We start from the raw sequence: 21,186 nt of genomic DNA, 5'->3' as shown, positions 1-21,186 counted from the left end.
CCAGCAGCGAGTGGCGCGCCAAAGAGCGGCGATGGGCGCAGGCGACCTCTCCAACCCCACGCGGAGACCCGTCGGGCAACGCCGGAGCCGGCCTCGGCAACGACGACTTCTCGATGTTCGGCTTCGGCGGATCGATGAACGACATCTTCGACTTCGATCTGTCCACCGACGGTACGGGCGGCGGCTCGGCGGGGCTTGGGGGTGACGCCTGGGACAGCAACTTTGGCAGCCTGTTTTCGGGCACCGACGGCATGAACGGGAGCTAGATCCGATCGCTCGTCGTCGTCGCCGCCGCCGCAGCTGCTACGCTGGCAGTCGATGCGGAAGACGCATCAGGGCTGCGAACGGAGCGCTCGGCGATCGGCGCTCCGCCTCACCTGCCTTGCGGGACACCGCAAACCCGCCGCAGCGGTCCGGGGGAAAGGCCCTCCTTGAATCAGAGTCATGAGGCCCACCCTGGGTCCGCCGCCCTATACCACAGGCTCGTGAGATTGCAACTCACTCGCTCCACCCTTTTACCTCGCTCGATCCTCGATCCGCGATCTCGATAACCGCTCCCCCCCTCTCGTCACCCCCAACTCTTCCCGCCTCGTTCCGCCTGGCCTAGAAACGTGGCTTCCCTGTCATCTCGCCGCCACCGACGCCGCGGACGAAGGCGGTTGTCCGATGCCCTTGTGTGCATCCGTCGCCCCCTCTCGGTCTGGTACAATTATATCTGCTTCCTCACCTCGCTTGTCTCGAGACTGTCGTCTTGCCTGTGTCGCGATCTAGGAGGCAGGTAGCGTCGGGCAGGCTGCATGGATCTGCTCACCGTGCGGCGTGCAATGTGCGGCGTGCGGACGGCGACCAACTTTCGGCAGGCACGTGCAACAGGGAAGGTCACGTGGGCCGGACCAGGATGCTGGCCGGAAGAAAAATGGGGCCGTCGCCCGCTGCACGCCTGACCTTTCCATCACCATCACCATCTTCACCCCGCCTCACCTACGGAAGTCTCGCTTCTTGCACGGCTCAGGACTCGCCACTACGAACACTACCTTCGGCTCTCTCCCATCGCATCCTTAATCTTGCGACTGCTTTCCCGGAGCGACACTGCGAGCTTGCCACAACGACCCGCCGAACTGCCCTGCCCTGCCCTGTCCTCCACTCGATCCCGACCTCCCTCATCTAGACTGCCGCCATGTATATGCTCGGCGTTCACCTTCCAGACCACAAGCTGGTCCGGGTGAGTAACGGAGCGCGGCTGCCTCCTCGTCGGGATCGTACAGGCTCGTGGACAGCTCCACTAACACGCTAGTCGCTGCTTGCCGGCCTCGTGTCCACGGACCCGACCCGATCTCTCCTTCTTTGCGCTGTGCCTGCCGACCGACCCTCGCAGATCGCCCTGACGAGCTTCTATGGCATCTCGTATGACACGGCGCGACGGATCTGCGCGCGTCTGCAACTGCACGAGCGGGCGCCAGTGTCTTCTTTGACCGAGGCGCAAATCACCCAGCTCTCGGCCTACCTCTCTTCGCCCGGCACCATCCCGGCGCGCAAGGACTTCCCTACGTCACCGACCCCGGTCAGTCCTTCCTCGTCGTCATCCTCGTCATCCGCGTCGTCGGGGAATGCAGAAGAATCGACCGGTCCCGCTGTGCCCGACCAGGAGCTGCCCCCGTCGCGGAGGGCATCGCCCGCGACGGATCCGCTGCGGAGCATCGTCATCGAGGCCGACCTGAGGCGGCAGCTGCAGGCCAACATCGCCCACCACCGTACCGTCGGAAGCTACAAGGGACGGCGACACGCGGCGCACCTTCCCGTGCGCGGCCAGCGGACCAGCACCAATGCCAACACGGCCAAGAAGCTCAACCGCGTCGAGAGGAGGGCGTTCACGTCTTCTGCGCCAGCGGGACCGCAGTCAAAGACGAAGAGGTGAGTGCGCTGCCGACGAAGAGGGCTCGATGCTGGTGCCGGGCAGCCAGGCCGACTGACGCACGGCTGTCGTTTGCTCGCGATGTTGCAACATCCAACAGCTCGGACCTGATGGAGCTGCTCAAGCCGTTGGTCAAGCTGCGCTTCCACGGCTCGCCATGAGGGTGCCAAGGAGGTGCTCGAGCGCTCTTGTGCGCATGGCGTTGTCGCTGTTGCTCAGGCTCTTCGCAATTGAGATTTCCACGGTACTGTTCCTGGCTTGTTCGATGTCCCGGCGGCATGTGGTGCGCTTTTTCTGGAGCGGCTGGCCACTGATGCCCTTGTGTGGCGCATACTGGCGTTTGGCGACTCTGTCGAAACGTGTGTGAGCGATCCCACCGGCGCAGGGGAGGCCGCGTGATTGCGTGCGTGCACGCGACCCGTAGCTTGATGAGGGCCAGAGTTGTGAAGGCGCGCGGGAGCGGGGTGGCGAAGGGCTGGCTGACATCTGGGCTCGTGTCTCGGCCGAGTGGGCCCTGATCGATGCGCGCCGAGGCCGAGGGCGAGCACCCGCGCGTGTTGGTCGCCCGGCAGGCCTGGCCTGGCCACGCCCGGCCAGCTAGGGCAGCTGCGCCTGCCCGCCTGCCTCTGGGAAGAAAGCCAAGGAAGCCGGGCAGACTACTCTGCCGCTTTGACTTTTTCTGCCCGTGGGCCTGTGGGCCGCGCGCGAAGGCCTGCCATCGAGCCAAGCCCAAGCCAGCCAGAGCGAGAAGAGGCAGAGGCAGCCAGCCAGCCAGCCAGTCCGCCAGCCAGCCGCCAAACCAACACCCGCCCGCTGCTGCGCACGCACTCGGCCTGTCGTGCTCGCCTTCCTTCCTGCTCTCCACCTGCCCGCCACCTCTGCTCACCCTCTTGACATCTCGCCCCTGACGACTGCTCTGGACTTCCATTTGCACTTCACGCCGGACAGATTCGACAGCGCTCATCCCTCCTGCCAGCTTTCTGCTTGACCGCCAGTCGACCGACTCACCGACCGACCGACTGCGCACCCGGCCGCCGCTCGTCACCACCCGCGCTGCACACAGCCTAGTCAGACAGCATGGCGCAGCTCTTCCAAAAGGACCCGCGCAATGCCGGTCTCTTCATCGGCGGCGACCGCCTCACGGGCGCAGAGATCCGCAACCAGAATGTCCTCGCCGCCCAGTCGATAGCCAACATTGTCAAGTCGTCGCTGGGCCCCGTCGGCCTCGACAAGATGCTCGTCGACGACATCGGCGACGTCACCATCACAAACGACGGCGCAACCATCCTCAAGCTCCTCGAGGTCGACCAGCCCGCCGGCCGCATCCTCGTCGAGCTCGCCCAGCAGCAGGACAAGGAGGTCGGCGACGGCACCACATCGGTCGTCATCATCGCCGCAGAGCTCCTCCGCAGGGCAAACGAGCTCGTCCGCAACAAGATCCACCCCACCACCATCATCACCGGCTACCGCCTCGCCTGCAGGGAGGCGTGCAAGTACATGCAGGACCAGCTCTCGGCCAAGGTCGACGCCCTCGGCAAGGAGAGCCTGATCAACGTCGCAAAGACGAGCATGTCGAGCAAGGTCCTCGGCAGCGACGACGACTTCTTTGCCCAGCTCGCCGTCGACGCCATGCTCGCTGTCAAGACCATCAACGCCCGCGGAGAGACAAAGTACCCGGTCAAGGCCGTCAACATCCTAAAGGCCCACGGCAAGTCGGCCACCGAGTCTATGTTTGTCAACGGATACGCCCTCAACTGCACCGTCGCGTCCCAGGCCATGAAGACGCGCATCCGCAACGCCAAGATCGCCCTGCTCGACATCAATCTGGTCAAGCAGCGCATGCACATGGGCGTCCACATCACCATCGACGACCCGGAGCAGCTGGAAAAGATCCGGGCGCGCGAGAGCGAGATTGTGCTGGAGCGGGTGCGCAAGATTCTGGCGACGGGCGCCAACGTCGTCCTGACGACCAAGGGCATCGACGACCTCTGCCTCAAGGAGTTTGTCGAGGCGGGCGCCATAGCGGTGCGGAGGTGCCGGAAGGAGGACCTGCTGCGGATCGCCAAGGCGACGGGCGGGCAGCTGGTCAGCAGCCTCAGCAACCTCGAGGGCGAGGAGACGTACGAGGCCAGCAGCCTCGGCTCGGCCGACGAGGTGGCCCAGGAGCGCATCTCGGACGACGAGCTGATCCTCGTCCGCGGCACCAAGACGGTCAGCTCGAGCTCCGTCATCCTGCGCGGCGCCAACGACTACCTGCTCGACGAGATGCACCGCGCGCTCCACGACAGCCTCTGCGCCATCAAGCGCACGCTCGAGAGCGGGTCGGTGGTGCCCGGCGGCGGCGCCGTCGAGTCGGCGCTGAGCATCTACCTGGAAAACTTTGCCACGACGCTGGGCAGCCGCGAGCAGCTGGCCATTGCCGAGTTTGCCCAGGCGCTCCTTGTCATCCCCAAGACGCTCGCCGTCAACGCGGCCAAGGACAGCACCGACCTGGTGGCCAAGCTGCGCGCCTACCACAACGCGGCGCAGAACGCCAGCGCCGGGGACCCCAAAAAGGCGTTGCGCTTCTACGGCCTCGACCTGCTCAACGGGCAGGTGCGCGACAACCTCAAGGCCGGCGTGCTGGAGCCCACCATGAGCAAGGTCAAGAGCTTCAAGAGCGCCCTCGAGGCCGCCACCAGCCTGCTCCGCATCGACGACGCCATCACGATCGCACCCGAGCAGCCGGCAGAGGACCCGCACGCGCACATGTGAGGTGAGGTGATGAGGGGATAGCCCAGTAGGGGAAAGAGAAAAAGGCCGAGAGCCATCCATCCATCCAAGCCACCGCCGCCATCGCCGAAGCGTCTTATCGTCGTTTGTGTGAGATGCACGATAGCTTGGCCTGGTTGGGCCCGGCCGAGCGAGGCCCTCGGAGTCGTGTTTTATCTGCAACGCTCGCCCATCGCAGCCGTGTATTGTACCACCAGAGCATCCCGAGCAGCATCGACTCGGCTCGACTCGACTCGACCGGACCTGACCCGTGTCGAGGGTTGCCACCCGGTTCTGAATGTTGTGTCGTGATTTGATTACGAGACGGGACGGGATGGAGAGCCGAGGCGGTACTGGTACAGAGGGAGATTGAGTGGAGGGCATTGCTTGTCTTGTCAAGATCGATGGAGGGGCACTGAGCCTGGCGGGATGGCGCAAGGTGTCGCTCGTCGGACGTGAGCGTTTTCGGTCAGTGAGGCGAGGATGGGAATCGAGGTGGGAAGCGCAGCGGAGCGGGTGCTGGATCACTTCTGCTCGTCGGATAGCTCGCGGAGGTAGAGGACGTTGTTGCACCTGCGCAAGGAGGGGTGGGGTGGGGCGGAGGAGGAAGCAGAGGAAGGAGACGAGGTAAGTCTCACCAGAGCGGCACCGAGCGACTGCAAACGCGCAAGATTGCACCGCACCGCACGGCAGACTAACCGGATGAAGACCTCTCCGAGCATGCCGTTGGATTTCCCATCCTGCAGCTCCTCGGTGTTGGCCAGCTGGTCGAGGCGGAGAAGAGGGGGGACGGGAGGTGCGTGTGTCAGCGAAAGCGCAGCGCGGCGCGGACCAGCGCGTGCAAGAAGGACGACGAACGAGGGACCGCGCTTGGGCGAGGATACACACCTGGAGGTTCATGTAGTTGTCGGTGCTGACGAGGAAGCCCTTGTACTCCATCCCCCACTTTAGGCGTACCAGGACGGGCTTGCCCGTCTGCTGCTGCAGAAAGGGCTTCGGGTTGACGGGCTGGAACTGTCGAAGCGGCGCGGTCGAAATCATAGAGGGAGACGTCAGCATGGTGCTCGAGAGGGCAGCTTGACTGGCCGGCTAGGACGCTCTACTCACGCTTGACATGGCCGTCGGATGAATGAGGAAGGGAGGATGGGGCCGAGGTGAAGATGGTCGTGGTGGTGGTGGCGAGCGGGCGTGGTTGCCAACAGGGCTGCGGTCCAAAGTGGAGATGGGATGTCCTACGACGGCGCCCTGCGAGGAAATTGCACTGCGCCGGGCGTTGCGAGTGTCTGTCGTGCGAGTAGACGCCCAGCCGGGGCAAGTCAGGAGTGTTGGGTTGGCGGGTGGCGGGTGGCCCGTGAGGCAGCGCAGCGTGGCTTGGACCCTGAAGCCTTTGTCCTGGCCGCCCTCAGGAAGCTTAGAGCCAGCCCCACACCGCCTTTTCAGCCACCACCTCCTCCCTAGCCAGCTGGCTCGTCAGCACTGCCGGCCATCTCAAAGCCACCCCTTTCTGGCCCCCCTCCCCATAAACGCTTGCGATACAGATCCACGACGCCCGTCCTCTCGCCAGCTGTCTCGTCGCATCGGGTCCCAACAAGGCAGCTCCCTCTCTCCTCCCCTTTTCCAACACGAGCCGCGGCCTCGACGATACCGTACCTCGACAGACATGGTCGGCGGTGGCGGTGGCGGACCATCGTCCGCGGGTGCAGCGGGGACTCCTCACCAAAAGCTGGTCGGGCACGCCTACGTCCGAGCCCCTCCGGCGCTGCAGCTGCCCCTCCTCTCGCTCGGCACGCTGGGCGCGCAGGCGGTCTGGTCGATCGACATGGCCTTTGCGCCGCCGTACCTCCTCGAGCTCGGCCTGTCGAAATCCGCAATGGCCGCCGTCTTTGTCGCGGGCCCGCTCAGCGGCCTCGTCGTGCAGCCCCTCATCGGCGCCCTCGCCGACAACAGCACCTCGCGCCACGGCCGCAGGCGGCCGCTCCTCGTCGTCGGCGCCGTCGTGTGCTCGGCCGCCGTGCTCCTCCTCAGCTTTGCGCGCGAGGTCGCCTCCATCTTTGCCACGTCCGGCGCCGACGCCCACTCGTTCCTCGCGATATGCATCGCCATCGTCGCCGTCTATGTCATTGACTTTTCCGTCAATGCAGGTGAGCAACGCACGACCCGCTGCGCAAGATGCGCGATGGACCTCGGTGTCGCGGCGGATCGCGCGGCTTGCTGATTTCCGTCTACCGAGCTCGTTACTGATTCCCCTCCTCGCTCCGGCTTGTCTGCACCGACTGCGCAGTCACCGCCCTCAACCGCGCGCTCATGGTCGACGTGGCAAGCATAGAGGACCAAGCGGCCGCCAACGCCTGGGCGGCGCGCCTGTCGGGCACGGGCAGCGTGCTGAGCTTCTGCATCGGCAACCTCGACCTGCCGGGCACGTTTCCGCGCGCGTTTGGCACGACCCAGATCCAGATCCTCTCGGTCCTCACCTGCCTCGTCGTGCTGGCCACCCACGCCGTCGTCGTGCTGCGCGTCCACGAGCAGGTCCTCGTACGCTCCACCCCCTCTTCCCCGCACCGCCAGCGTCGGACGCCCGCCCTTGGCCTCGCCCACCTCTTCCGCGACCTCGTCGCCCAGGCAAAGAACCTGCCCGCTCCCATTCTCGAAATCTTCAAGATCCAATGTGAGTCTGTCGGTCGACGGCACCGCCGGTCGCTGCATCCGCATGTCCCTCCGTCCGCTCCCAGCAGACACTGACACCGATCCCTTCTCTTCGACGCCGCAACAAAAGTCTTTGCCTGGATCGGGTGGTTCCGTGAGTGCCAGGGTGCACACGCACTCATTCTCACACACGCGCTGTCGTCATCCGAGCTCACATGGCCCACTTGATTCCACTTCACAGCCATCCTCTTCTACACGACCGTCTGGATCGGCGACATCTACCGAGCCGGACAGCCCGGCGGTGGTCCGCAGGGCACCTCGCCGGCCTCGGCGCCGGGCGGCGACGCCCTCTTCGACGAGGCGACGCGCGTGGGCAGCCTGGCCATGTTCTGGCACGCCGTCGTCGCGCTGGCGGCGTCGATCGTGCTCCCGATTGTCGTGCCGAGCCCGCTGGGCGACGCGTCTGCCTCGACGGCCGCCACGCCGGGCTTTCTGCGCGGCCTCGAGCGCCTCCGCTCGAGGTGCCCCGACCTCACCTTCTGGTGGGTCTTTTCCCACTTTGTCTTTTGCGCCGCCATGATGGGCACCTACATTGCCTCGCTGGCCCAGAGCGTCTTTTTCGCCTCGCTCCTCATCGCCATTGTCGGCTTCTGCTGGTGCGTCACCAACTGGGTGCCCTTTGGACTGGTGAGTGCCGGGCTTTCGGCTTGGCTTGGCCTGGCTGGGCGGGGCTGGGCTGGCGGTCGCCCAAGTGGGCGAGGTGCGGGGCAGTTGGCTGACGACGGTATCCTATGCCCGCCATCGCGATTCGCCCAACACGTAGTTGGGGATCCTCATCCAGCACCACACGCCGGACGCGCACGAGATGCGCCAACGCGATGCCGAACGAGGCGGCACCGACGGCGAAGATGCCCAAGACGACGACGACGAGGATGATGACGGCAACAACGACGACGACGACGACGACGATGTCGAGGCAGTCCTCGTCGCTCACCCGGGGCTGTCGCCACGGAGAGGGGGCAACGGCGGCGGTAGCGGCAGCGGTGGTGGTCCGGCCCAGGACGCGGGCGGGACGTCGGGCCATTCGGGCAGCATCTTGGGCCTGCACAACCTCGCCATCGTGCTGCCGCAATTCGCCGTGACCATGATCTCGTCGGCCAGTGAGTGCACCGCTGGGCCACGGAGGCGCCGCAAACACCAAAAAGAGGACCGACCGGCTGACGTCCCTTGCTTGCTATTCCGCGTCCCGGTTGACTGGCTGGCCGGCGCTTGCTGCTGCTAGTCTTTGCCATCATGGAGCCAAGCCCGGAAGCTGGCGCTGCATCTGGAGCAGCGTCTCCGACGGCTCAGCGACGGGCCGCGGCCGGACCCGCTGCCGTCAGCTCGGCGAGCGGCGATGCGGTGGGCATCGTGTTGCGGCTCGGCGGCCTGTCGGCCCTCGTGGCGGGCGTCCTTGCGGTAAGGTTCGCCCGGCGGTACGGCCACGTGCTGTCCGAATGAGGGTCGGGCGCAGCAGCAATGCCATGGATGTGCTCCCAGTGATCAAGCTTAGATGCTCGTGCGGCGTGCGGTCGCGGTCGATTTGAGCGGCCCAGCAGGGTCAAGCCAGCTCAATGGAGGCCTAGGCGGCGGGCTAGTACGTGTCCATGCTCTCGTCGTCTGGCGGGCGTTGGGACCCATCGTCGTCGTCGTCGTCCATGTTGAACCTGGGCGGTCTGGTATCGCTGGCCCTCGCTCTGTTCTGACCTGCATCCTTGTCGGCTGGAGCGCGGGTGGCTGTTGCGTAGCCAGAATCGCTGATGTTGCTCGGTCGACCTCTGCTGGCGTTGAAGCGCGCCATGGCGGCCGCGCCCGCTGCGGCCGACGCGTCGTGGTCTTGGTCGCGATCGGCAAAGGTGAAGTCGGAGCGCATGCTCTCGTCGTTCCACGCGGTACCGTGCAGCGCGCTGGTCGAGGATTCCGGGTCGGCAGAGTAGGACATGGAAAACGAGCCGCCGCCCTCGTCGTAGTTGTTGTCGTCGCCGTCGCCGTGGCGCCGTGCGGGCTGGGACTGGGAAGGCGACTGCGAGAAGGCGTAGGGATCCGAGGGCGAGGATTCGAATGCGGCCATGGGGAACGAGGCGTCGAACTGGTCCGATGCCGATGCGGCGGGCTGCTGCGCCGATGGAGGCTGGAGCGACTTGAGGTGCTGAAAGGCAGTGGTGAAAAAGGGGCGGAGCTCGGCGATCTCGTGCATCGAGATGCCCGTCATCTGCGCGCAGAGGGGCAGGGGTGGCAGGGAGGGGGAGAGGGGCTGGCGTGAGGATCAGAGGACGCCAACAGGGCGGCCGGACGAAAGGATGGCGCCGACGGTGCGTTTGCGCGCACTGGCGCTGTGCTCACCTCGAGGTGTACGCTGTTGACCATGGCGACACCGGCGAGGACCTTGGACTGCCTGGCCTCGCGGATGTCCTTGAGCAGGCCCCTGACTTTTCCGGCGTCCCTGACGTCGTGGCTGGCGTGTCGGAGTATGGCATTGCTGACGCCGATCCACTCAAAGGGGAGGGGTGCGAAGCCGGGCTGCGACGTCTCGTGGCGCAGGGTCTCGGTGAGTGCGGGCACCGAGAGCCAGTCGGGCGGGATGACGAGGGCCTTTTTCTTGTTGCGGAGGTAGAGGGCGAGCCAGAGGGGTACGGTTGCGGGCTGCGGCGGCTTAAAGGGCCCGTAGATGGCGGTGAGGAGGCGTACGCGGTCGATGGAGAGGAGCGGGATGATGGAGATGGACGTGGTGGACGAGGTGGTGGTGTAGAAGTCGAGTTCCGAGGGGAGGGGACCGCCATGCAGGATGGGCGGCAGTGCCATGGTGCACAGGCCGAGGAAGCGCTGCCTGCGTGTGCGTGTGCGCTCGTATGTGGGCGGGAGGAGGTGGTGGTGAGAGTGCGAGAAGGTGTTGAGGTTGGATTAGATTGGGTTGGGTTGGTCTCTCGCCTCTCGCCAGGCCTGGCCTGCCTGCCTGTGCGCGACGCGTGCTGGATGCCAGACGACTGCAGGCAGAGCCAGGGTCTTCCAGTCTTAGTGTTCGGCCCCGCTGGCTGGTGGATGTGGAGTGGGCAGGGTTGGCGGGGCGGGGCCCACCTTTGGGCCAAGCATCCCCCCCAGTGGCGGTGCAGGGACCACCGAGGTCGACCCCCAGTCGTCAGGCCTGTCCGCCCAGACCTTGGACACCATTCGCCACCTCGGTGGTCCACCAGCCAACACCAATCAATCGACCTACGCCATCTCCCCCCTCTTGCTCCTCGACCTCTGCATACTCCAAGCCAGGCCAGGCCAGCATCGCGCCTCCCATCAAGCAGGCACGCCCTCACCATGGCCCTCCCACTCAGCGGCGCCTTGGGCTCCGTGGCCCACGGTGCCCGCGGCTGGCTCACGGGCCTCGCAGCACGCTACCGCGCCCTCACGCCGCGGCGACGGCTGTACCTGCACCTCCTCATCGTCTTCGAGGCCCTCGTCTTCGCCGCCTTCATCTACATCGGTCCGGACACCATCTTCAACAAGACGGCCTCCATCGCCCTCTGGATCTCGAACCGGCCCTACGGCCTGCCCCTCGTCCTCTCCCTCGTCGTGCTCCTCTCGTTCCCGCCCCTGTTCGGCTACGGCACCGCCATCACCCTCTGCGGACTCGGATGGGGCGTCGCCGCGCCCGAGTCCCCAACCCACCCCGCCATGCACGGCAGCCTGCTGCGCGGATGGGCAGTCGCAACCGCCGGCTGCCTCCTCGGCGCCTCCGTCAGCTTTGTCGTGCTCCGCTGCCTCATCCGCCGAAACGCCCACGTCGCCTTCATCGAACGCGTCCTCGACGATCCAAAGTTCAGGGCCATGAAGGAGGCCGTCCGCCGCAGGGGCACCAGCATGGCCATCCTCATCCGCTTCTGCCCCTTTCCCTTTTGCTGTGCGTGCCCACTGCCTGGCCTCGCTCGGCTTGACCCGCGGCCAGCCAGTCCGGACAGACCATGTTGACTCATCTCACCCCGCCTCGTCGCGTCTTCCTCGTCCCGCCTCTGCGCAACAGACTCGAACCTCTTCTTTGCCGTGAGTGGCGCGGCAGAGACGTCTCTGGCGACACCGCGTCCACTTCCGCCGCTCCTATGCTGACCTGCTGCGCCTCTTCCACTTCCGCCCGCCCGCCCGACCAGTCGCTGGACACGGTGAGCTTCGGCCAATTCATGCTCGCCACGGCCCTCATCACGCCCAAGCTACTGCTCCACGTCTTTATCGGCGCGCGCATGTTTGAGCTCATGGACACCGACGAGCGCGCCAAGCTCGACGGGTGGCACAAGGTGCTCAACGTCGTCTACATCGTCATTGGCACCGTCATCGGCGCTCTGACCGGTTGGTGAGTCGCGTCCAGGCCCTTCTCTTCCCTTTCCTTCCCCGCCAGGCCAGGTCAGGCCAGGCCAGACGGTCGAACAGCAGGCGGCAGCAGCAGGTGGCATCGACATGCTTACCCTGCCGTCCCATCCCCCTTTGCTCCTGTCCGCGCCGTTTCGGGGGGAAAAGGCTGGTATGGAAGGAGACGCAAAAGATCCTCGACCAGATGGCGCGATCCGAGGCGGGAACCGAGGGCGGGCGCGGGCGCGGGCGCGGCCGCGACTTTGTCGTCGAATTCGACCTCGACGGGCCCCACGACGACGACGACGACGACGAGCGCGAGTACGTCGTCGACAGCGAGACACCGCCCATCCAGGACGGCGACGACCAACGGCCCCTCCTCGCGTCGCCGTCGCCATCACCATCGCCGTCGGGACACCCAAGAGGTCGCGGGGGGAGTCCACTCGCCGATGTCAAGGGCGATGGCGGTGCCGATGGTGATGGCGACGGCGATGGCGTGCAGGGGCAAAAGAGGACGATGCAGCCGTTTAAGCTGATCGACGATGATACCGACGACGACGACGACGACGACGACGGTGGCGGTGGTGCATCGCCACGTCGTAGCCCAGGGCGGAATCGAAGATGAGTGCCGTGGCCGTGGCCGTAGCCGTGTTCTCCGGTCGATAGACGACAAGACGGCGATTGCCGCAGCAGACTGCAACGAGATAGACAAAGCATTGGCCCACGTAGGACGTCTCATCCCCGCCTGGCTCCGGTCTCGGGCTCATCGTCGTCTTCCATCGACGTCATCCTCGTCGTCCTCCTCGGTAGTAGCAACGGCCTGGTACGCCGCCGCCGCCCCCGTCGCGGTACCGCCAGCTGCACCGCTGCCCGACGACGACGACGGGCCAAACGAGTGCTGGACGTCGGAGAGACTGACGCCCTTCATATCGGGCAGCCTGGTCCAGGTAAAGTACCAGGATGCGGCGGCGACGAGGGCGTAGAGTGCGAAGCTGCCTGCGGGCGTAATGGCCTTGACGAGGTGGAGGAAGGTGGATGAGATGACGAGGTTCGATGTCCAGTCTGCCAAGTCGATGCGAGATGGTTGGGAGGGGGGGGGGGGGGGGTGTTCGGTCAACAGGCACTACGCACGAAGCACAGCGACGAGGCGAGGAGGGTACTCAACTGGTCGCGCTGGCCAGACCGGCTCCGATACCGCGTACTGGACCGGCAAAGACTTCGCTCTGGATCAACCAGGGCAGGATGCCGAGCCCGACGGCGTAGTTGAGCGTGAACACGATCATGAAGATCAGAGAGAGGTACGCCCACGCCCCTGCGCCCGCGCCCGCCGCTCCCTCCGCTGCTGTTTCTGTGGAGGCGGCGACGGTTGCGGAAGGCGTGCCAGAGGTGGGACCGACGTCGACCATGCTCAGACTGAAGCTGAGCAGCGCCAGGGACAGCGTCGTGCCGAACGTGGCCCACAGGAGCAGCTTGCGCCGGCCGATGCGGTCGACGAAGCGCATCCCCAAGGCCGTTCCGATGCAGTTGGATACGGCGATGCCGATCGCCGCCGCATTCGGGTTCGAGGTGAAGCCCGCCATGAGCAGTAGCCGCCCGCTGAAGTACATTAGCTGGTCGGTGCCGAGGCGGGACGCAGCGAGACATGGTCAGCCCAACCGTCGATCCCTACAGCTATTGCCCCGCCGCCGCTGCGTAGATCGACGACCTAATCCACTCACCGAGTTGAAGCCGACCATCTTGCATCGCAGCAGCGCGGAGGGGATCAGCACAGAAGGCAACGGGGATCAGCGCCAGACTCCACTCGCTACCACGCAGCCCTAGCCACGGCCGGGTCGACGGCGCTCGGCTCACCTGCTGGAAAAACTGCAGGCCGCACGCGAGAATGAGGGCCTTGCGGTTGTTTGGCTCGTTCCAAAGCAGCTTGAGCTTGCCCTTGGCCTCCTTGACCTTGGGCGCCGCCGTCGACAGAATCTGCGGCGCGACGCTCGAGATGCGCGTCATCGAGCCGCGACCCTCGACATCCTCACCGCCGCCGCCGCCGCCGCCGCTGCCGTTGCCGTTGCGCTCGTCGGGATCCTCGGGGACCTGGCTCGTTGTCCCGCGCATGCTCCGCTCGATCCTCTCGATCTCCATGTCGACCTCGCGATTGGTGGCGGTAGGGTAGATTCGCTGCAGCACGCGCCGCGCCGAGACGATCCTGCCGCGCGCCACGAGCCACCGGGGTGACTCGTCGAGGTAGAAGAGTCCAACCATCTGCAAGATGGCGGGCGCGCCTCCGATGAGGACCATCCAGCGCCAGCCCATGGTGACGTTGTAGAGGGCCGCGTCGATCGTGTAGGCCACCACCTGGCCGAAGGTGATGAGGACGCTGTTGAAGCCCACGATGCGGCCGCGCACCGACGTCGGCGCCACCTCGGCGAGGTAGGTGGGCACCACCATGCTCGCCATGCCGACGCCTAGACCCACCAGCACACGGCCCAGCACCAGCTCGCGCACGACTTGCGAGGCGGCCTGCTCGAGCGAGCCCAGGAGGAAGAGGACCGCCGATGCGATCATGACCTGGCGCAGCACGGGAAGGCAAGTGGGGAGACGGGGATCGATATCGTCGTCGTCGCCGTTCTCGATGTCAGCTTGCGAGGCATCGATCATCCATTTTTCCGAGGCACTGCACAGACTACCCACCTTCTTCCTCCCCGCCCAGTCGGACATACGGCCCGCGACGACAGCGCCGACGATGGCACCGACAGTGGTGGCGCTAACGATGAGCTCCTGTTCCCCCTCGGACAGCTCGTGTCCCAGGTCACCGCGGATGGCGACGAGCATGCCGCTGGCGATGCCCGTGTCCCATCCAAACTGGAGGCCGCCAAGGCACGCGACGGCCACCAGCCGAGTGAGGTACGAGGCCGAGCTCGGATGGTTCTCATCCAGCCCTGCACCAGATATCAGCCCTTCGTCTTCCGTGGCGTCCCCGTCGTTGTCATCAAGGTCGTTCCTCGACGCCGCCATGCTGCTGTACGCGCGCCGAGAGTCGGGTCCAGCCCGGTCGCGATTCAGCCGAGCATCTCGGGCAGTGGCATCGTCGTTGTCGGTACCAACCATGCCGCTGCCACGCCGCGGCCACGTCTTGGACTGCTGCCCCGCTTGACCTTGATACGTATCTGGATAATCTCGCCGCCCCGGGTCGTCTTGCGCAAACGCCCCGTCGCCGAGGGGATCTTCGGAAGCGGGCGTGGCAAAGTCGTCTAGCTCTATGCTCGACGCGGTGGGCGAGGTGATGGTGAACGACGGTAGAGGGCCCGGAGTGGCTTGACGGCCCGTTGACGACGTTATGGTGGCGGGCTGGCGGTCGCGCGGCCGCTAGGCGTATCGGTGCGGCTGGGGTGCGTCGGTGCGGCTGAGGTGTATTTGCGGTCCGAAGCACGGCGGCGAGAGGGTGTGGTACGAAGATCGAGCGCAGGCGGTATGGTGCAGTGTGGTGCCGGTGAGTGTCAAACTCAGCGAGAGAACATAGGTAGTAGCAGCCGGGCTAGTTGGAGGTAGGGAGAGCGAGGAGTGGGGTGAATGTGGTGGGGTGTGAGACGGTGAGGTGGGGAGGCCATGACAAGAGCAGATCGACGAGTGCGGGGCAACAGGTGGACCGTGCAGCCAGGCCAGACCCTAGCCTGGCCTCTTGACAGCTGCCTAGCTGACGGGCCCAGGTGCGCCCTCTGCATCCCGGTCCGGCGATACCGCCCGGCCTCCCCATGCCTTGCAGCACTGCACACACCCTCACCCGCACCCGCACCCGCACCATCACCGACAGGAGCGTCACCAGCGTCGCTCTGCCCTTCTAGCCAAACAGCCCACACTCTCGTCTCATCAGGCGACAGGCACGCATCGCTCGTGAAAGGAGAAAGCAAGACACTTGACAATCAATCAATCAAGACATCAAGGAGCGTAGATACATCGACGACCAGGGGCCCAGGTGGCGGCCAAGGCAGACGCAGCCTGGCTCGATCGGCTCGACGGGCTTGCGCTCGCTCGCCGTCTAGTACTGTCGCTTGAACGGAGGCACGGGCTTGCACTCGGCCTCGTCGAGCGTCGTGTTGACGACGTTGCGGTAGTCGAGCTTGACCTTGTCGTTCTGGCCCTGCTGCCACGACAGCGTGTGCTTCATCCAGGTCTCGTCGTCGCTGCAGGGATCGGCAAGCGAAGCGGGCAAAAGGGAGAGCGATACACAACGTGTCAGCAAGAGCCAACTCAGGGCAAGCTGCGGAGCGGGGATGGCGGGACTAGCAGGACGCCGTCGCAAAGCAAGGAAACTCACCGGTCGGGGAAGTCCTCGCGGGCGTGTGCGCCTCGCGACTCCTTTCGCGCGGCGGCCGAGTGCATCGTCTGGGTGGCGCAGGTGAGGAGGTTCTTGAGCTCGAGCGTCTCGACCAGGTCCGAGTTCCAGATCATGGAGCGGTCCTGGATGCTGACGTCGGGGTAGCTGTCAAACACCTTGTCGATCTTTTCGACACCCTCGTCGAGCGTCTTCTGGGTGCGGAAGACGGCGGCGTCGCTCTGCATGACGCGCTGCATCTCGTTGCGGATCTGAGCCGTGGGCTTGGAGCCGTTGGCGTTGCGCGCCCAGTCGAGGTCGTTGATCGACTTGGCACCCGCGTCGCCCTTGAGCTCCTTATGCGGCTTGCCAGGAGACAGGTTCTCCTTGATGTGGTTGGCGCACGCGCGGCCAAAGACGACAATGTCGAGCAGCGAGTTGGCGCCGAGGCGGTTGGCGCCGTGCACCGACACGCACGCCGTCTCACCGGCGGCGTAGAGGCCGGGCACCACCTTGTCCTCGCCGTTGGGGCCCTTGGTGATGACCTCGCCCGTGTACTTGGTGGGGATGCCGCCCATGTTGTAGTGCACCGTGGGCAGGACGGGGATGGGCTCCTTGGTGACGTCGACGCCGGCAAAGATGGCGGCCGTCTCCGAGATGCCGGGCAGGCGCTCGTGGAGGACCTCCGGGGGCAGGTGCGAGAGCTGCAGGTAGACGTGGTCCTTCTCGGGGCCGACGCCGCGGCCCTCGCGGATCTCGATGGTCATCGAGCGCGAGACGACGTCGCGCGAGGCGAGATCCTTGGCGGTGGGCGCATACCTCTCCATGAAGCGCTCGCCCTCCGAGTTGAGCAGGTATCCGCCCTCGCCGCGGGAGCCCTCGGTGATGAGGCATCCGGCGCCGTAGATGCCGGTGGGGTGGAACTGGACAAACTCGAGGTCCTGGAGCGGCAGGCCGGCGCGCGAGACCATGGCCATGCCGTCGCCGGTGCAGGTGTGGGCGCTGGTGGCCGAGAAGTAGGCCTTGCCGTATCCGCCCGTGGCGAGGACGGTCTTGTGCGAGCGGAAACGGTGGATGGTGCCGTCCTCCATGTTGAGGGCCATGACGCCGACGCACTCGCCGTCCTCCATGATCAGGTCGAGGGCAAAGTACTCGATGAAGAAGTTGGTGTTGTGGCGAAGCGACTGGCCGTAGAGGGTGTGAAGCATGGCGTGGCCAGTGCGGTCGGCGGCGGCGGCGCAGCGGTAGGCCTGGCCGCCCTTGCCGTAGTTGAGCGACTGTCCGCCAAAGGCACGCTGGTAGATCTTGCCGTCCTTGGTTCGCGAGAAGGGCAGGCCGAAGTGCTCGAGCTCAATGACGGTGCGGGGCGCCTCGCGGCACATGTAGTGGATGGCATCCTGGTCGCCGAGCCAGTCGGATCCCTTGACGGTGTCGTACATGTGCCACCTCCAGTCGTCCTCGGTCACTGCGCGGGGGCGAGGAGCAGAAGCGAAGGACCAAAAAAGTCAGCACATATTGCTACGGGCCCGCGCAATCGTAGGGTGCCGTCACTCACTGTTTCCGAGAGCAGCGTTGATACCGCCCTGGGCAGCGACGGTGTGGGACCGGGTGGGGAAGAGCTTGGTGATGCAGGCAGTGTTGAGGCCGGCCTCGGCGAGACCGAAGGCGGCACGCAGACCGGATCCACCGGCACCGACAACGACGGCGTCGTACCTGGAGAGGGAGACATGCAGAGAAAGCGAGCAGAGAGAGAGGAGCAACAGGCGGTGTCAGCGCCCAAGAACCGGAAGGCAACGAGCGCCGGCGAGTGTGCACGAGTGCTGCTGCTGCGTGCGCTGCGCCGAGACTCACTCGTGGTCGATGACGGGGTAGCCCTTTGCGGCGTCTGCGATCGAGGGTGCCTCCTTTGCGCGGAGGGGCTGCGATGCAATGATCCTAGATGCGGCGGCGGTCGAGTGGAAGCCGGCCGACCTGTGAGCGACGAGGCTCGAGGTGGGGTTGCGCGCCACGGCGCGCGAGAGCGTCCTGGCAAAGACCATGGTAGCGGGTGGTTGTGGTAGACGACAAGGATGTGGCCTCCTTTTGGGGCGGGGCGTGTTGGGTGGGTGCGCTAGAGCTGGCTAAATCGAAGTGCGCTGGTATCGATGCGAGGTTGGTTGGATGGGGAGGCACTGCGGTTGTATCCTCTCGTGTGGTCAGTGGTGGAACGACGACAAGAGGGAGGTATGATGGGATGATGGTGACACGGAGTCAACAAGCGGAGTGGCGGCGTGGAGGTAAAGAGGAGAGGATAAGGAGCGCCGGGGGATAGGATTGCCACGGCGGCAGAGGGACGCTTACGGTGCCGACGTCGACGGCCGCCGAGCGAGCGACCAACCTTACGGAACCCACCCGCCTGGCTGCCTGCCCGCCTGGCTGCTTGCTCGCTCGCCTGCTCGCTCGGTCGGCCTCTCGTTCTCCCTTGACGACGGCCACCGGACGGACAAGCGCGAGCGGGCGGCTCTCTGCGGGGCAAGCCAGCGCCAGCCCACCAGTCCAGCGCAGCCAACCAACGCAGCGCAGCCAGCTCGAGGCGGGAAAAAAGGGCGCGCCCTGGCTGGCTGGCTGGCTGGCCTGGCTGGCAGCGGGCAGGCTTACATGAAGGGCAGCCCACAGCCTCGAGGTCGGCCTTGAGCGGCCGTGGGCTGCACCTCCAACTTTCAGCCGGGCGGGCGGGCGCGCTTAGAAATCCGGCTGCTCTCCGACGCCCTCCGCCCCATTTTGGCTGCTTATCCAAGCCAGCACCCCCGGCCGACCGGTGCATCCCGGGCGCACCCGCTCCAGCCTCCCGGACTGCTGATGTCATCCTGACATGGCCAGACCAGGCCAGTCGGGTCGGCTGGCTCGGAAGTCGGAAGACGAGCAGAAGCAGTTCAGGGTCGGGTTGCGTTCTTCTCCACTTTGCTGGGACGCTGCCCGGCCCACCACCACCTCCTTCGACCCGCCTCCTTTCGCAGCGACTATCGACGACGACCATGGCCCTGGTGACCGTCTCGGGCCTCCCCTCTTCGGGACGCACAACTCGCTCCCAACAGCTCAAGCACGACTTCGAGGTCCGGATACGCGTCGCCGCCGCCGCCGCCTCGTCGTCATCGTCGCCGCCGCCGCCGCAGCAGCAGCAGCAGCAGCCGCCTCTGCCCAGCCGCGTCGTCATCGTCTCGGACGACGATGTCCACGTCGCCCGCTCCGCCTATGCCTGTACGTTTCCTTCACGCGCCCGCTGCTTGCAACGAGCATGGCTTCTCGTCGCAGTCTGACAACCTCTCCGCCCTGCCTGCCTGCCTGCTTGCCCCGCACCACCGACACCCCGGCAGCCCAACGCACCGAGAAGCCCGCCAGGGCCTCCTACCTCTCAGCCGTGACGCGCGCGCTGGGCAAGGACACCATCGTCATTGCCGACGGCGGCGCGGGGCTCAACATCAAGGGGTTCAGGTACCAGCTCTGGTGCGCCGCAAGAGAGGTGGGCGTCAAATGCCTCACGGTGCGTCCACGTCCGTCCTGCCTGTCTCTTTTCTCTCTGTGGCCATTCACACGACTCCGGACCCGTCCTTCTCACCTCGGCTTTGTCGCTCCCCTCCCTCGCCCCTCTGCTTCGTCGCTTCCCTCTCTCACACCCCTGCCTCTGCTTCAGGTCCACGTCCACGCGCCGCCCGCGCTCTGCACCCACTGGAATGCCAAGCGACGCGCGCAGCACGGCGACGCGGCCAGCTACGACGACGAGACCCTCGACTCGCTCTTTATGCGCTACGAGGAGCCCAACCCCATGACGCGCTGGGACTCTCCCCTCTTTCTCGTCTCCTCGTCCCTCTCCGTCGCCGCTGCTGCACCAGGCCAAGGTGAAGAGGCCATCGTCGACGACGAGGCGCAGCAGGTGCAGTGCGACCCTCTGCCGCTCGACGACATCTGGGCAGCAGCGACGGTGGGGTCGGCGCACAAGGCGCCCGAGGTCGTGACGCCCACGCGCTCCACGACATCCTCGTACCTCTCCCTCCTCGAATCCGCCACACAGCACATCCTCTCCCTCATCCTCACCCACACCTCCACACTCGGCTTCCAACCGGGCGCCACTATCCCGCTCAGCAGCCCCTCCCTCGTCGGTCCGCACCCGCTCGCCCTCACCATCCCGTCGCACAAGATGCCCACCCTCGCTTCGCTCCAGCGCCTCCGAAGGCACTTTGTAAAGATCCACAACGCCGGTAGTGCAGCCGTCAACCAGCTCGGCCTCGCTGCCAGGGACGAAGGCGGTTACGTCGCCCTCTCGGCCACGGCATCGACCTCGGCCCCCAGCAAGGGGGTTCCCCAGCCGTCGCCAGAGTATCTCGTCGCGCGCCGCTTTGTCGCCTGGCTCGAGGAGACCATGTGATTGTCATCGTTCGAAGTCCCGCTCCCCTCCTGTACTTGTAGCCGTCGTCCCGTCTTTGCGGCCATCTGTGATTCCCGTCCCTCGCAATGCATCAGTCAACGGGCCACCTCGGGCAGGCAGCCAGGCAAGCAGGCATGCACACAAGCGAAGGAAGCGTCATCCGGGGTGATCCACTTTGGGAAATGCGTGGGATGGCAGAGCACGCCTTGATACTGCACGATGCGTACCTGGATGACGTCCGGCCTACACGACCGAGTACCGCCCGGGAGCGTTGCCAGGGTTCCTCGCCTCGGCCTGCAGAACGGGGCAAAGGGCGAACAGCAGCGTGCGCGCGGGCGGGGGCAGGGGCGGGGGAGAAGGACGACCGGATACGCGGTGAAACGTCAGCGATTGGTCGTCGCAGGCTGCCGCACCGTCGCGCGGCACGGTCCGGGTCGCCGCCACTCACCTCCATGGCGGCCTGGGTCGCCTCGACCAGCAGCCGCTGGATCTCGAGCACGGCGCGCTCCACCATCTCCTGGTTGTTGCTCTCGATGAGCAGCTGCAGCTTGGGCGGGTCGCCCGGCTGCGGCTCGGTGCCCTCCTTGTAAAACACGCCCTTGTTGGTGATCGACGCCCCCGTCGACTCGATCAGGTGCACCATCGTCTCCTTGTTGGTCACGCGCCACCGCGCCCGCTGCGGGAAGTCGTTGATCGGCACAATGGCGTGGTAGTCGGTGGCGTCCGGATCCTTTGGCTTGCGCTCGCGCTGCTGCTGCGCCGCATCGGCCGCGGCGGCTCGAGCCGCCTCCTTGCGCGCCTGCGCCT

General features: G+C 65.9%; 11 protein-coding genes across 11 annotated transcripts in view; 6 read left to right on the top strand and 5 right to left on the bottom strand.

Annotated features, from left to right (window-relative positions):
- Window positions 1-266, top strand: part of PFL1_04048 (uncharacterized protein) — a gene marked incomplete at both ends in the record, with an annotated part of 2,440 nt that extends 2,174 nt beyond the window's left edge. The window contains one exon of the mRNA XM_007881572.1: window positions 5-266. Coding sequence (XP_007879763.1) covers window positions 5-266 — 262 coding nt within the window. The remainder of the gene's footprint in view (window positions 1-4) is intronic.
- Window positions 267-1,177: 911 nt separating this feature from the next.
- PFL1_04047 (uncharacterized protein) lies at window positions 1,178-2,073 on the top strand (the record flags this gene model as incomplete). Its single annotated transcript, XM_007881571.1, has 3 exons — window positions 1,178-1,222; window positions 1,376-1,911; window positions 2,013-2,073. The coding sequence occupies 3 exons, from the start codon at window positions 1,178-1,180 to the stop codon at window positions 2,071-2,073; spliced, it is 642 nt and encodes a 213-aa protein (XP_007879762.1).
- Window positions 2,074-2,989: 916 nt separating this feature from the next.
- On the top strand, window positions 2,990-4,666 carry PFL1_04046 (uncharacterized protein; the record flags this gene model as incomplete). Its single annotated transcript, XM_007881570.1, has 1 exon — window positions 2,990-4,666. The coding sequence occupies one exon, from the start codon at window positions 2,990-2,992 to the stop codon at window positions 4,664-4,666; it is 1,677 nt and encodes a 558-aa protein (XP_007879761.1).
- Window positions 4,667-5,187: 521 nt separating this feature from the next.
- PFL1_04045 (uncharacterized protein) lies at window positions 5,188-5,779 on the bottom strand (the record flags this gene model as incomplete). Its single annotated transcript, XM_007881569.1, has 4 exons — window positions 5,188-5,236; window positions 5,363-5,427; window positions 5,552-5,677; window positions 5,771-5,779. The coding sequence occupies 4 exons, from the start codon at window positions 5,777-5,779 to the stop codon at window positions 5,188-5,190; spliced, it is 249 nt and encodes an 82-aa protein (XP_007879760.1).
- Window positions 5,780-6,323: 544 nt separating this feature from the next.
- PFL1_04044 (uncharacterized protein) lies at window positions 6,324-8,806 on the top strand (the record flags this gene model as incomplete). The annotated part of the gene is made up of 6 exons (XM_007881568.1): window positions 6,324-6,804; window positions 6,945-7,328; window positions 7,437-7,460; window positions 7,548-7,993; window positions 8,130-8,466; window positions 8,589-8,806. 6 exons carry the CDS (start codon window positions 6,324-6,326, stop codon window positions 8,804-8,806), a joined length of 1,890 nt encoding a protein of 629 aa, XP_007879759.1.
- Window positions 8,807-8,939: 133 nt separating this feature from the next.
- PFL1_04043 (uncharacterized protein) lies at window positions 8,940-10,147 on the bottom strand (the record flags this gene model as incomplete). The annotated part of the gene is made up of 2 exons (XM_007881567.1): window positions 8,940-9,557; window positions 9,689-10,147. The coding sequence occupies 2 exons, from the start codon at window positions 10,145-10,147 to the stop codon at window positions 8,940-8,942; spliced, it is 1,077 nt and encodes a 358-aa protein (XP_007879758.1).
- Window positions 10,148-10,651: 504 nt separating this feature from the next.
- On the top strand, window positions 10,652-12,299 carry PFL1_04042 (uncharacterized protein; the record flags this gene model as incomplete). The annotated part of the gene is made up of 4 exons (XM_007881566.1): window positions 10,652-11,234; window positions 11,355-11,374; window positions 11,479-11,678; window positions 11,843-12,299. 4 exons carry the CDS (start codon window positions 10,652-10,654, stop codon window positions 12,297-12,299), a joined length of 1,260 nt encoding a protein of 419 aa, XP_007879757.1.
- Window positions 12,300-12,437: 138 nt separating this feature from the next.
- PFL1_04041 (uncharacterized protein) lies at window positions 12,438-14,773 on the bottom strand (the record flags this gene model as incomplete). The annotated part of the gene is made up of 5 exons (XM_007881565.1): window positions 12,438-12,736; window positions 12,840-13,284; window positions 13,393-13,410; window positions 13,526-14,233; window positions 14,357-14,773. The coding sequence occupies 5 exons, from the start codon at window positions 14,771-14,773 to the stop codon at window positions 12,438-12,440; spliced, it is 1,887 nt and encodes a 628-aa protein (XP_007879756.1).
- Window positions 14,774-15,701: 928 nt separating this feature from the next.
- Window positions 15,702-18,016, bottom strand: PFL1_04040 (uncharacterized protein; the record flags this gene model as incomplete). Its single annotated transcript, XM_007881564.1, has 4 exons — window positions 15,702-15,846; window positions 15,981-17,442; window positions 17,533-17,690; window positions 17,829-18,016. The coding sequence occupies 4 exons, from the start codon at window positions 18,014-18,016 to the stop codon at window positions 15,702-15,704; spliced, it is 1,953 nt and encodes a 650-aa protein (XP_007879755.1).
- A 975-nt stretch (window positions 18,017-18,991) lies between these two features.
- PFL1_06876 (uncharacterized protein) lies at window positions 18,992-20,379 on the top strand (the record flags this gene model as incomplete). Its single annotated transcript, XM_007881800.1, has 3 exons — window positions 18,992-19,214; window positions 19,331-19,497; window positions 19,648-20,379. 3 exons carry the CDS (start codon window positions 18,992-18,994, stop codon window positions 20,377-20,379), a joined length of 1,122 nt encoding a protein of 373 aa, XP_007879991.1.
- A 243-nt stretch (window positions 20,380-20,622) lies between these two features.
- Window positions 20,623-21,186, bottom strand: part of PFL1_04039 (uncharacterized protein) — a gene marked incomplete at both ends in the record, with an annotated part of 3,120 nt that continues 2,556 nt past the window's right edge. Inside the window, 2 exons of the mRNA XM_007881563.1 lie at window positions 20,623-20,673; window positions 20,828-21,178. Of these exons, the coding sequence (XP_007879754.1) occupies window positions 20,623-20,673; window positions 20,828-21,178 (402 nt within the window). The remainder of the gene's footprint in view (window positions 20,674-20,827; window positions 21,179-21,186) is intronic.

The sequence above is a fragment of the Pseudozyma flocculosa genome (genome assembly GCF_000417875.1).
Source record: "Pseudozyma flocculosa PF-1 unplaced genomic scaffold scaffold00013, whole genome shotgun sequence".
In the NCBI taxonomy this organism is placed as follows: domain Eukaryota; kingdom Fungi; phylum Basidiomycota; class Ustilaginomycetes; order Ustilaginales; family Ustilaginaceae; genus Pseudozyma; species Pseudozyma flocculosa.
This window is presented reverse-complemented; position numbering and strand designations above follow the sequence as displayed.